At 37.7% G+C, this 11,347-nt stretch overlaps 2 protein-coding genes across 2 annotated transcripts; one reads left to right on the forward strand and one right to left on the reverse strand.

Annotated features, from left to right (window-relative positions):
* Positions 1-2,638: 2,638 nt before the first annotated feature.
* LOC103450726 (DNA N(6)-methyladenine demethylase ALKBH1D-like) lies at positions 2,639-6,159 on the reverse strand. The gene is made up of 4 exons (XM_008390097.4): positions 5,629-6,159; positions 4,027-4,722; positions 3,362-3,706; positions 2,639-3,116 (listed from the first exon to the last, which is right to left on the reverse strand). Exons 1-4 carry the CDS (start codon positions 5,827-5,829, stop codon positions 2,841-2,843), a joined length of 1,518 nt encoding a protein of 505 aa, XP_008388319.2. The 5' UTR covers positions 5,830-6,159; the 3' UTR covers positions 2,639-2,840.
* Positions 6,160-6,503: 344 nt separating this feature from the next.
* LOC108174935 (G-type lectin S-receptor-like serine/threonine-protein kinase SD2-5) lies at positions 6,504-8,702 on the forward strand. The gene is made up of 2 exons (XM_029089714.2): positions 6,504-7,102; positions 7,504-8,702. The coding sequence occupies exons 1-2, from the start codon at positions 6,725-6,727 to the stop codon at positions 8,521-8,523; spliced, it is 1,398 nt and encodes a 465-aa protein (XP_028945547.1). The 5' UTR covers positions 6,504-6,724; the 3' UTR covers positions 8,524-8,702.
* Positions 8,703-11,347: the final 2,645 nt, after the last annotated feature.

Genomic DNA, 11,347 nt, shown 5'->3' on the forward strand with positions numbered 1-11,347 from the left:
TATTTAAGAATGAACTGCTTTTGATTATTTAGTGAAGGTTATGTATGTAACTCTTTTTACTTATAATTAATGACATTTGTAATCTTGCATTCAGTGAGTGTTAAAATTTGTTTTGATTTAAGTGACTTTTTTCTAGCATCAGTACATTTAAAAAATAAAAATAAAAAAATAAAAAACTATCTTAAGGAAGGGCCCTCTTTCAAATTTCGCACATGGCCTCCGAAATCTCAAAGACATCCCTGCCTATCATTGTTATTTTATATGTCACCGTTGTTGCTTTGATTCCAAACATCTTTCCTCAATAAACAATTCGTTAAAAAAAAGCGGTAAGTTAATAATTTATGTTGTCAGACCGTTAATTTGAATTTTAAATGCGTATTTTGAACAAAATACATATATGTAAATTTTTTAAATTGACAGTTTAGTAATATAACATGCATGCCTAACAACAAAATACATATCACATTAACTTGATACAATCATCTATTGTTATCAAGGATGGAATAGCATAATTGATGCCCAAGCTAATTGACGGGAGAATCTTTAATTGGGGAGCCTGAGCAACTTACAAATTAAGATTGGGACGTGTCCATCTAGAATTGTACCTACGTAAGGTTAGATGGTACCTTAATATAATGCATAGTGTGAAGAAAGTTCAAGCTCCACAAATAAAATGAATTGTCAATAAGAATCAACTCAACTAACTATATTTTTTTTTTAACAAACGATATATCTACACTAAGGGAGTGGGGTAGTGAGCTAATCCTCACACTAGGTTAGCAAAAATGTGATTCAAATTCTCCTTTGGAGAAAATCGAACCTAAAACTTCTCACTTACAAGTGAAGAAAAATACCACTAGACCATAGTACTAAGTGATAGCTCAACTAACTATAAATAGATGCAAGGTTCATCCCTTCCTTATGTGGGATTCGATCCTTAACACATCCCCTCACGTGTCGCAAATTCTCAAGTTTAACATGGGAACACACAAAAAGGATGACAAGGAACGCCTGTGGCTGTTGGGCTTCACACGTTTAGCCTAACACATGAACAACACAAATAGGATGATGTGGAACGCATATAGCCGTTGAGCTTCACATGTGGAACAAGTTGCTCTGGGATAATGAGCTAATCCTCACACTGGGCTACCAAAAATGTGATTCAAATTCACCTTTGGCGAAAATTGAACCTAAAACCTCTCACTTACAAGTGAAGAGAAATATCACTAGACCATAATACTAAGTGACAGCTCAACTAACTATAAACAGATGCAAGGTTCATCCTTTCCTTTATGTGGGATTCGATCCTTAACACATCCCTTCACGTGTCGCAAATTCTCAAGTCTAACATGAGAACAACACAAAAATGGTGATGAGGAACATCTGTGGCTGTTGGGCTTCACACGTTTTGGCCAACACATGAACAACACAAATAGGATGATGTGAAGTGCACATAGCCGTTGAGCTTTACACATGGAACAAGTTGCTCTGGGATAGTGAGCTAAGCCTCACACTAGGCTAGCAACAATGTGATTCAAATTCTCCTTTGACGAAAATCGAACCTAAAATCTCTCACTTACAAGTGAAGAAAAATACCACTAGACCATAGTACTAAGTGACAGCTCAACTAACTATAAATAGATGCAAGGTTCATCCTTTCCTTTATGTGGGATTCGATCCTTAACACATCCTCCCCTCGTGTATCGCGAATTCTCAAGTCTAACATGCGAACAACACTAAAAGGGTGACGGGGAACGATTGTGGCTGTTGGGCTTCACATGTTTTGCCTAACACATAAACAATACGAATATGATGATATGGAGCGCATATAGCTGTTGAGCTTCACATGTGGAACAAGTTGTTCTAATACTACAAAAAAAGTTGAGATCCCGTCATAAAACAAATTAATACTATAGGGCGTAGCTTAACTAACTATAAGCACAAGCAAAGTTCATTATTTTCTATAACTGTGATGTACAATGAACAAACACGATTTACGAATCTTCAAAATCATCATAAAAAAGATCCGGAGAGAACCTGTTATCCTGTTGAATTTTTGGGAGAGTGTCTAACCATTAAGTTAGTTGCGTCAGATCAAAGCCACATATTTATGTGAAAGTGTCTAACCATCATTCCTTATTTTTATCGATCAACAAAAGACAAGGGCCGACGTCAGATCAAAGCCAAATGTTGTGTCCTTGAGGCAAATATCTTATCTTGACAACTCCAATTAGATTCCTTGCACAAGTAGCATAATATTTTTATTGATAAGCCCACAGATTAACACAGATTTTTGACAAGTTCAAGAATATAAAAATCATAAGATAATTGCATCATCTAACAGGACAGTGATGATGCAGTGCACGCATCAAAAGCAGCGGCTGAGAAGTAGAATGTTGCTAATTCTATCACTTAACTCATAATTAAATAATGAGCCACTGGATCAACATCACATTATGTTTAATTGGAATATTAAGCTCATAACTAAACCAATCAAACAGCCTCACAGCCAAAAATGACCTTCTAGGTGTACACATCAAACCTAATATACAAACAGGGAACTAATAAATAGGCTTCATAAGCATTTAGTTAATCGATTTATGTTCGAATGTTACGCGATTGAATGAAGCCTCGAATCTTGATATCTCGAAGAAGCTTAATACCATACAAAATTTGAATATGTTTATAGCAGCAATTGTTTTTAGATCAGTGAATGCACCAAGTTGCAGTCACAGCGTAAATCGCAAAGTCGATTAATTGTATTGGGGGATAATGACGAAAACTAAACAAGGTGTGTAAGTAGAATGCCAGACCTGTGGTAACATATGAAAGGTGTTTAATTAATACTGTCTGAAGGTAAGATTGAGACGTCCAGGACGAAGGCTGGTTGCTTCCAACAAACTCCTTGGGGCTGAGTCCGGTAGGATGGATGTCACGCTATGAAAAATATGCCTCGAAGGTCCTCCAAATATCAGCACGTCACCTGATTCCAAAACAACATTCTCTGCCTTTGCAATATCTCTCTGATCTCCATAGAGGAAGTCTGCTGAATCACCTATAGAGATGGAGACCACAGGCAATCCGTCATGGAGAGACTTTGTGCTTTCATCGCGATCCTGCAAATCAATGCTTGTCTGATCACCCAAAAAGTATAAAAAAATAATTGTTGCTTTCAGGAACAATTGGGGCTCGTGGAAAATGACACAAATTTAAGAATAAGATTAACCGAATTAACAGCATTGAAGAGTAATCTTGATGTGTAAATGTAAATTTATAATTCTACTTACATCGATTCAAGATCCTGCAATGCATATATACGTTTGGTTTTATTGAAAGTGTATTTGAGACTTTGAGTAAATACCTGATGAAGACCAAGTCGGCCAGTTGTTGTATAAAAGTTGGCAATGCATATATCAGGAGTCATTGAAGGGAGTATTTCTTCAGCTCTGCTAACTCTGAGTTCCTCTTTAATGTGGGCATGTGCCTCATCAATCGCTCTTTTTACCAGCAAACTAAATTCCTTAGGAATACCAGGAGGCCGAGTACCATCTACTGTTCGCCTATCTCCGTACTTTCTTGTCTGAGGATCCCAGTCCCAGCCAAGGCACATCATCTGTAGACGAAGTTTTGCTCCATCATGGTAACCTGGCTGATAAAAGCCTCCAGGACTTAAACCGAGCTCCCGGCATTTTTTCACTATTTCAACCTATAAATTTAAGTGTTACCAAGGTATCAGTAACAAGTTTGCAGTGTACAAAATCTAAAACAATCAATTTTCAAAAAACTGTAAAATGTGTCACCACAGACCAGAATCATCAGAAGATCTTGAACCGTTAACTAAGGATTCAGTTAGTGGCACTAATATCCAAAACCTAATTATCAGTAATGATTTTGGAAACCAAAATACACTACTAATACTATATCGCTGATCAAATGCTCATCATGACTGGAAATTGATACCATACGAGACTACTTCTCCGGTTTAGAATTGCTAATCTATGATCTAGAAGGGAAAGAACGCAAAACCTGTTCACTGAGGGTGACGAAATGTTTCAACAATACCATCCCAGACCTCAGTAGTACTATTGAACTTGTGAGTTCCGTGTGTGCTGGATTTTCGAATTCCACCATGTCCTCCTCTTCATTCAGGTTTTCTATCTTTCTTGCATGCCAAGAATCTTTAGGTGCAGAACTTCTGGTCAGAGACATGCATATATCAAACGGTTCCTGCGAACCCTTAGACCAATATGAGTTCTTGCTAACAGGTACATATTTCATATTTCTTGGTGCGGACTGAGATTTTTCTGGGAGGCCATGCTTTCTTTTTTTCCCAAATTCTGTAGGTAAAGATGAATATATATCGTTATCTCTTTGACAATCTGACATATTTGAGCTTTCATGTGGAAGTTTACTTATATTCTTAGAGCTTGAACTTGTAGCAGCATCTTCCATATTAACTAGCTTTGATCTTAAATCGATTCGATACTTCCTTTTATTGAAATGAATAAACGAACTGAGAGAGTAGCAGTGTGCCTTATCAGTAGGATCTAATGCAGACTTGGGAACAAGTTGCGTTGATCTAATACCAGATGGGACATCAAAAATCTTGTAATCAATTGAAAAACTTCCAACCCTTATCATCTGCCAGTTTTCGTTTGAGTTTCCGCCATTTCCACTCACAAAACCATCGTAAGTATTTGAAGAAGAGCCACAGCTGGTCACCTGTGAGTTTAAAGAACAGGAAAAAGAACTTAATTAAGAAAATGATATCCAAATACGTAATAATTAAAAGAATCCAATGATTGGGCTGCTATTAATCTGATAGATAAAAGTTTAATGTAGTACTAACTACCAAACCTTAAATCTGTACATTTACAACAAGAAGCAGCTAAAGCACAACACGAACACATGTTAGGCCTAAAAATTGATTGGTAACTTGATCAGTAAATTTGGTACAAATAAAATCTCGCAAAAACTCTAAACCAAAATGTGTTCCATTGGTTTCATTTTTACAAGAGATAGTCCCCTTTTTTTAGTTTTGCTTAAAATTCAAAAGAAGTAAGGGGTGGCGGGAATAAACTAAATACTGCGAATTCAAAAAACCATCTCTGGAAATTTGAACAACATTTTAGTGAACTTCTTAGCTTACTTCTAGTATCAAACACTTTCTTAAATAGGGTTCTTCCCAATTTGAAAAACCTTAGAAGCACCATTTTCGCTATGTGCGTTTTTTTTATTCTTTCTAAAGTTTTGTTCTTGGAGTGTTTTTAAATAACATTAACAACAATTTAGGGAGACACAAGAAGCACAAGGAAATGAAAAGAACATCAAAGATAACATATACCATACACATATATAATTTGAATACCAAACAAAATTTCTAAACTCTAATTTTTCAACGTGTCGAGAACACGGCCTGTATATCGAGTTTCATAACACAAATGGCCGGAGACTTAAAAAATATGCTATGACAGTTGGTGTTCCCGGCGTACTGAACAACTTATCCTCTATGGAAAGTAAAGTAATAATGTAGTAAATAAATTCTTTAATTTTATAGCGCACATTCAGCGGTAAATTTATACAGAGTATTTTTCTGAAAATAGAAAAACAGAATTACGAAAAACTCACGGAATCAGATCGAATTACGGAATTGCCACCGGGAGTGACGGGAGAACCCGGCGCTTCAGAGCTCGTCGTACGACCGTCGTTCCTCCAATTCTTCATCCACTTCCGCGGCGGAAGAACTTGGCGGAGAAGGAACGGCGGCGATAGCGAACGATGAAGAGGCGGTGAGGAATTAGAGGTCGTACGGTGGAGGAAGAGCCGCATATCCGATCTCCATTAATATCCCGAAACGACGAAGCCGGACCGACACCGAAATATACGAACCGTCAGCTGCAAGAATTCAGATGAACCTGGATTTGTCTCGGGTCGGGTCGCTCAATGAAGCCCAAAATCGCCCAATTGGTTCGGTCCTTTGGGAACCCTACACGTCAATGTGGCGCGAGAACTATGTCAGCATGGAAATGTGGAGGACATAATGATCGTACACGTGGCAGGAGGCTCCATGCTTTTTCATCATGCAACTTGGCCTGCTGCCCCCACTACGAGGACTGGCACTCATTTGACACCAAACGCATTATAAAAGAATCATAGATGGGCGGTCTTAGTAACCGAGAAATTTTCAGTGTGTTTGAAATACGATATTAAATAGTATACATTTTCATTCAATTTGAGGGACATTTAAATAATTTTTTTTAATTATATAATGATATATGTTGTTTTATTCCGTATTTTAGACACTTCATAAATTCTCACATCACTCTCATTCTATGGGGTCCACACTAGCTTTAAAAGGCACTAACACACCTCAGAGTGAACAAAAACTTGGAGAATGTTAAGATGTTATTGGTATTCCTCGTGACCAAAAACGACCTCACGTGGACACCCAGTAGAGAATCATCACCTTATATTTATTTACTTTTTAAAACCCTAACAAGAATATTCACACTCACAAGCCATTCCAGCGTGCGAATGAGCAACCCCACTACATCCCCCGCATTTGTATACATTTAACGCAGCTAAAAAACAAAGCAAAATGAAAGCACAAACCCTTTTTGCAAAAGCTCCACAATTCGTGCCTACCTTCCCCCCACTCTGTCTCTCATCAAATTCCTGCCATAAAAAGGCCTTCATGCTTGAAACTTGAGCCTGCGATTCACTCATGCAGCTATACTTCTTCATCTCCCTCACCATTTGCTTCACTTACGGCTACTCGAAAACCGATGCTCCTCTCGGATACCAATTCAGGTTGCCAGTGCCTTTTGAGAACAGTGTGGGATCCAGCGCTTTTTTGATTGAGAACAATGAAACCAAACCAAGTTTTAAAGTTGGAATGAGTGTGGAACCTGTGAGTGCGAAGTACTCATGCTCCTTGCAAGTCTTTCTTGGAGATGTCAAGGTGTGGTGTTCTGGCCATTACTCAAAGTTTTATACTTCAAAAATATGTGTTCTTGAGCTCTCCCGTGACGGAGATTTGAGATTGAAGGGCCCAAAAGGTAGAGTGGGATGGAGAAGTGGGACTTCTGGACAAGGTGTGCAGGTAAATTTATACCGATAAAGTTATTTTAACGCTCATCCTTTAACCTCTACACTCCATTTGTAAGTGTGCATATGGTTAAAGTGTAAAGTGGTACCGTAAAAATGGTTATTTTTCTGCAAATGATAATTTTAACGCTCATCTTTTATCCTCATGCACTTTCACACTCTATTTTTCTCCCCTGCACTTCTCTTTTATCTTTTTAGCAGTTGTATTGATAAATCAAACGAGAATTAAGGAAAAGAAAAAGAAAATGAGAATTGGAGTAGAAAAAAGGAATTAGAAAACCATTTCTCAAAAATAGTCTTATTCAATTTGGAGTGTAGATGGTTAACATTGGAGTGTGAAAATCGCTACCTTTATATTCCTTTTTTTTTATTTTTAGTCTTGTCAATTTGGTGCAGAAATTACAGATATTGAGGACAGGCAATCTAGTTCTAGTTGATGCACTAGGCAGAATAAAGTGGCAGAGTTTTAATTTTCCAACTGATGTAATGCTTTGGGGACAGAGACTAAGCGTGGCTTCTAGGTTGACTTCATTCCCAAGCAACTCCACTTCATACTATTCTCTCGAAATTGAACCCAGCAGGATTGCTCTCTACTTGAATTCTGGTAAGTGGAACTATTCCTATTGGGAATTCAAGCCCACCGAGAACAGAAACATTGCTTATATTCAATTGGGTCCAAAGGGGTTAGAGTTATTCAGTTATAATCAAAAGAAAATTGCACAGATTCATCCATCTGATGAAAATTTTCAGTTTCAGCCTATGAGGTTTTTAGCATTGGGGAACCAAACAGGAAATTTGAGGCTCTATTTTTACTCACCTGGTATGTCGAAATTTGATGCTTCTTTTCAAGCGCTCAACGCCACATGTGATCTTCCATTGGCGTGTAAGCCCTACGGAGTTTGTACATTGTCCGGAGCTTGTTCATGCATTCCACTCTTGCCCACCGAAAATGAGACGGGTACTGGTACTAGTACTACTGCTTCTGACTGCAGACGAGGAATTTCATCAGGAGGGTTTTGCAAAAAAGGGAAGAAAACGAAGGTGGAGATGCGTGAATTGAAGGGTGTTACTAGTGTTTTGAGAGGAGGTGCTAAGATTGTTAATGTGAGCAGAGAAGAATGTGGTAATTTGTGCTTCGAGGACTGTAATTGTACAGCAGCATTGTATTCTTCTGCAAAAGAGTGCTTTATATATGGAATGGTAATTGGTGTTAAACAGGTTGAGAATAAGGGAAGTGGATTATTGAGTTATATGGTGAAGGTTCCAAAGGGAGGTCATGGGGGTCATGGGAAGTCAAATTTGAAGAAATGGGTTTTGATCTTGGTAGGAGTGGTTGATGGGTTGATTATTCTTCTTGTTTTTGGAGGGCTTGGATATTACTTGGTAAGGAAGAGAAGAAGACACTCATTTGCCTAATGGCCATAGCAACTGACTGCATTGTTTTTTTGGCTTCGATTTCGATTTATAAAGGAAAAGGAAACAGAATTTTGGTTGTTTTTGACACGTTCATAAGAGAAGAAGCAATGTGATTAAGTTCAAAGAGTACATTTACAAAGCAACACCTGAATCGAATCCAATTGTTTGTTTGTTTGTTTTTTCAGTTTTTGGGTTAGGCAATTTTTTAAATATTATTCTTTAAATGGGTTAACTTTGTTAAGAGACCACATTGCTTATGCTAAGCTAAATTCAGTTTTTCAATGGTTTATGAGCAACTATGCAACTATGTGTTGAACTGATCACAAATATATAACTTCATCGCTACCATGCGAGTTAAAATCTGATACATTCTCCAATCAAATGAATACAAATACTATCAGACTAAAGACTAGGTCGTTATGGGACACACATTTTAATTACGGTTACTTTTTTTTTTTTTGAGCAAGTGATATTATCTACACTAAGTGGGGTGGCGAATTGGGCTAAATCTCACAATAGGTTAGCAATAATAGTAAAGAGAAATACAGCTAGACTGTAGTTTAAGTGACTTTTATTATGATTCCTTGATCATGTAACAAATGATGAAATTAGAGTGATGGGTGATCTGCTAATTCTACTGTCTCTTTACTTAGAGGTGAATGTGACTTCGGGGAAGCCCACTTATAAAGGACCACAATCCCGACTCATACACGAGACCAGCAGTTAGTAGTTTCATATGAAGCCCAACTATCCAAGCTAGGGTCCAATGGTCAAACCTAGATGTCCACCCCAATCATACAAGTACTGTTTGTTGTTCACTGGGTTGATTACCATTCTCCCATTTGAGGATAGGATTTAGGGCGGGGCCCCCAATTCCAAGATTGACAACCACCAAGAACCTTACTATTTGATCCAAAAAACAAAGAACCCTAATACGCAAAACCATGAACCCTAATACGCTTCCACATTCAAGTCAAGAACTAGACAGAACTCATGCGGCGTCTGGGCGCTGGTTTTGACACTTTGCTCCCTCACATTGCTTAAGGATAAATCTCCCTCCCTCTCTCTCTCTCTCTCTCTCTCTCTCTCTACATATACATACGTCTGATTTGATTGTGTTGCATTACAAGAAAATTGAGAACAATCCTAAACATTATAGAAGAGAAACAAAGTATCGTACAGGAGGGATTTGGATCCTCTCCTGAGCCCAAGGAGGGATTTGGATCCTCTCTTGAGCCCAAGGAGAGGATCCTCTTGATCAAGAAGTGTGGGCTGTTGGATTTTTATCCAACGGCTATAATTATTATAACTTTAAAGAGACCCTCCTGTTTATAGCCGTTGGATGAAAATCCAACGGTCCACACTCCTTGGTCAGGAGGGTCCTCTATTTGGGCTCAGGAGAGGATCCAAATCCGTATAGGAGCTCACCCTCTAGAAGAGAACAAACAGTGATCATCCTCTCGTTCTTGTAAATTGGAAACATTCAATTATTTTGGGCAAACACTCAATTAATTGATAACTGTTAGGTTATGTAACTTTTGTATGGGTATAGGTACAACTTTCAATGGCCAAATCTTGTAAACCGCTTGGGGTTTAAAGATATGTGAAGGATAATCTAATCCACTCACTATCTAGGGTTTGTATGAAAAATATAGGATAACTGACATGAATGGGGTCCCTTGGTCTAGATCAGGAGAACAACTAATTAATTATATGGTACGGGTGCACCACCATGTGTCTCGTGCTAATGAAATAAGAACATGTGGACATAAAATTTACACATGTATTGACACAAGACGTCACCGTAACTGCGTACCCACTCCATGGAAGTTCTTCTCCGAGATCAGCTAGGTACGTAGGTTTTGTTGGGCTTCAGCCCTTCCTTCCTTGTACCGATATATATGATTGATGGGAACAGAGGACCCTTTTCAACAACACACCTTATCCTCAAATCTTAGGGTCAAGAACCATCATTAAGTTTTGATAAGAATTGTACCTTATACATTTCTGATCAAGATGACCATTAATGTTCATGCATATGATTTCTGAAACCATAAGCTCATAGAATAACCCCAAATTAGAAGTTCCAAATTGCTGCCAATATGTTTGGAGTTGGTGGCCTCTCGTCTCACCTAGCTAATATTAATTTGATACACTATTAATCATACACTGCGATGAATGTCTCGAAGGAGTTGCTGTCACTTTTTCTTTAATAATAAATTAGAAAAAGTACTCCAATAATTATAGCTTTTAGATTGCACATTTAGCTCAATTAGAAAAGAAGAAAATCTCTCATCTATCAACTTGTATATGTTCTAATTGACTGAAATGGTTTTCCAATTATCAAGGCAGTTAGGTTTTTGTTTGAAATGGTGTTTTGTATGAAATGGTGCTTTGTTTTCCTTAAAAGGTATATTAATGTTGTCAAAGTCTTGTTGAAGAGACATTGGTATTGGCTGGGCTCCTATTTTATGGGGATCAAACAATATCATAGCTGTCCACGGCCCCAAGTCAAGAATTTATCTTTCAAAAGTCTGAAGATGTTTTATCGATCGTTGTGCTATCATATGCATTTGGTTTGTTCTCTGATATGTTGCAGGCTATCCCACACGTGAGGAAAAGGGACAAAAAATGCCTAATTAGTACTAGAGTATATTTATTCCATGAGTTCTAAAATTCAATGGAGATGGAAATTATATTTTAAAGCTTTTTTGTCCCTTTTTATAGATATTAGTTGTCCCAACCTACCAAATTTTCTTTATCTAGCTAGGGACATATCTAGTTTTATGACATGATATATTAAATTTATGTTAATCTTTTTTCC

The sequence above is a fragment of the Malus domestica genome, chromosome 12 (genome assembly GCF_042453785.1).
Source record: "Malus domestica chromosome 12, GDT2T_hap1".
NCBI classification, from domain to species: domain Eukaryota; kingdom Viridiplantae; phylum Streptophyta; class Magnoliopsida; order Rosales; family Rosaceae; genus Malus; species Malus domestica.

Excerpts from the sequence above, each read along its gene's own strand:
- LOC103450726 (XM_008390097.4), bottom strand. The coding sequence starts at position 5,829 with ATGCGGCTCTTCCTCCACCGTACGACCTCTAATTCCTCACCGCCTCTT. Across the intron at positions 3,707-4,026 it reads TCGTCACCCTCAGTGAACAG|GTTGAAATAGTGAAAAAATG; the intron begins GTTTTGCGTTCT and ends TTAAATTTATAG. Across the intron at positions 3,117-3,361 it reads GCCGACTTGGTCTTCATCAG|GATCGCGATGAAAGCACAAA; the intron begins GTATTTACTCAA and ends ATTGATTTGCAG.
- LOC108174935 (XM_029089714.2), top strand. The coding sequence starts at position 6,725 with ATGCAGCTATACTTCTTCATCTCCCTCACCATTTGCTTCACTTACGGC. Across the intron at positions 7,103-7,503 it reads CTTCTGGACAAGGTGTGCAG|AAATTACAGATATTGAGGAC; the intron begins GTAAATTTATAC and ends AATTTGGTGCAG.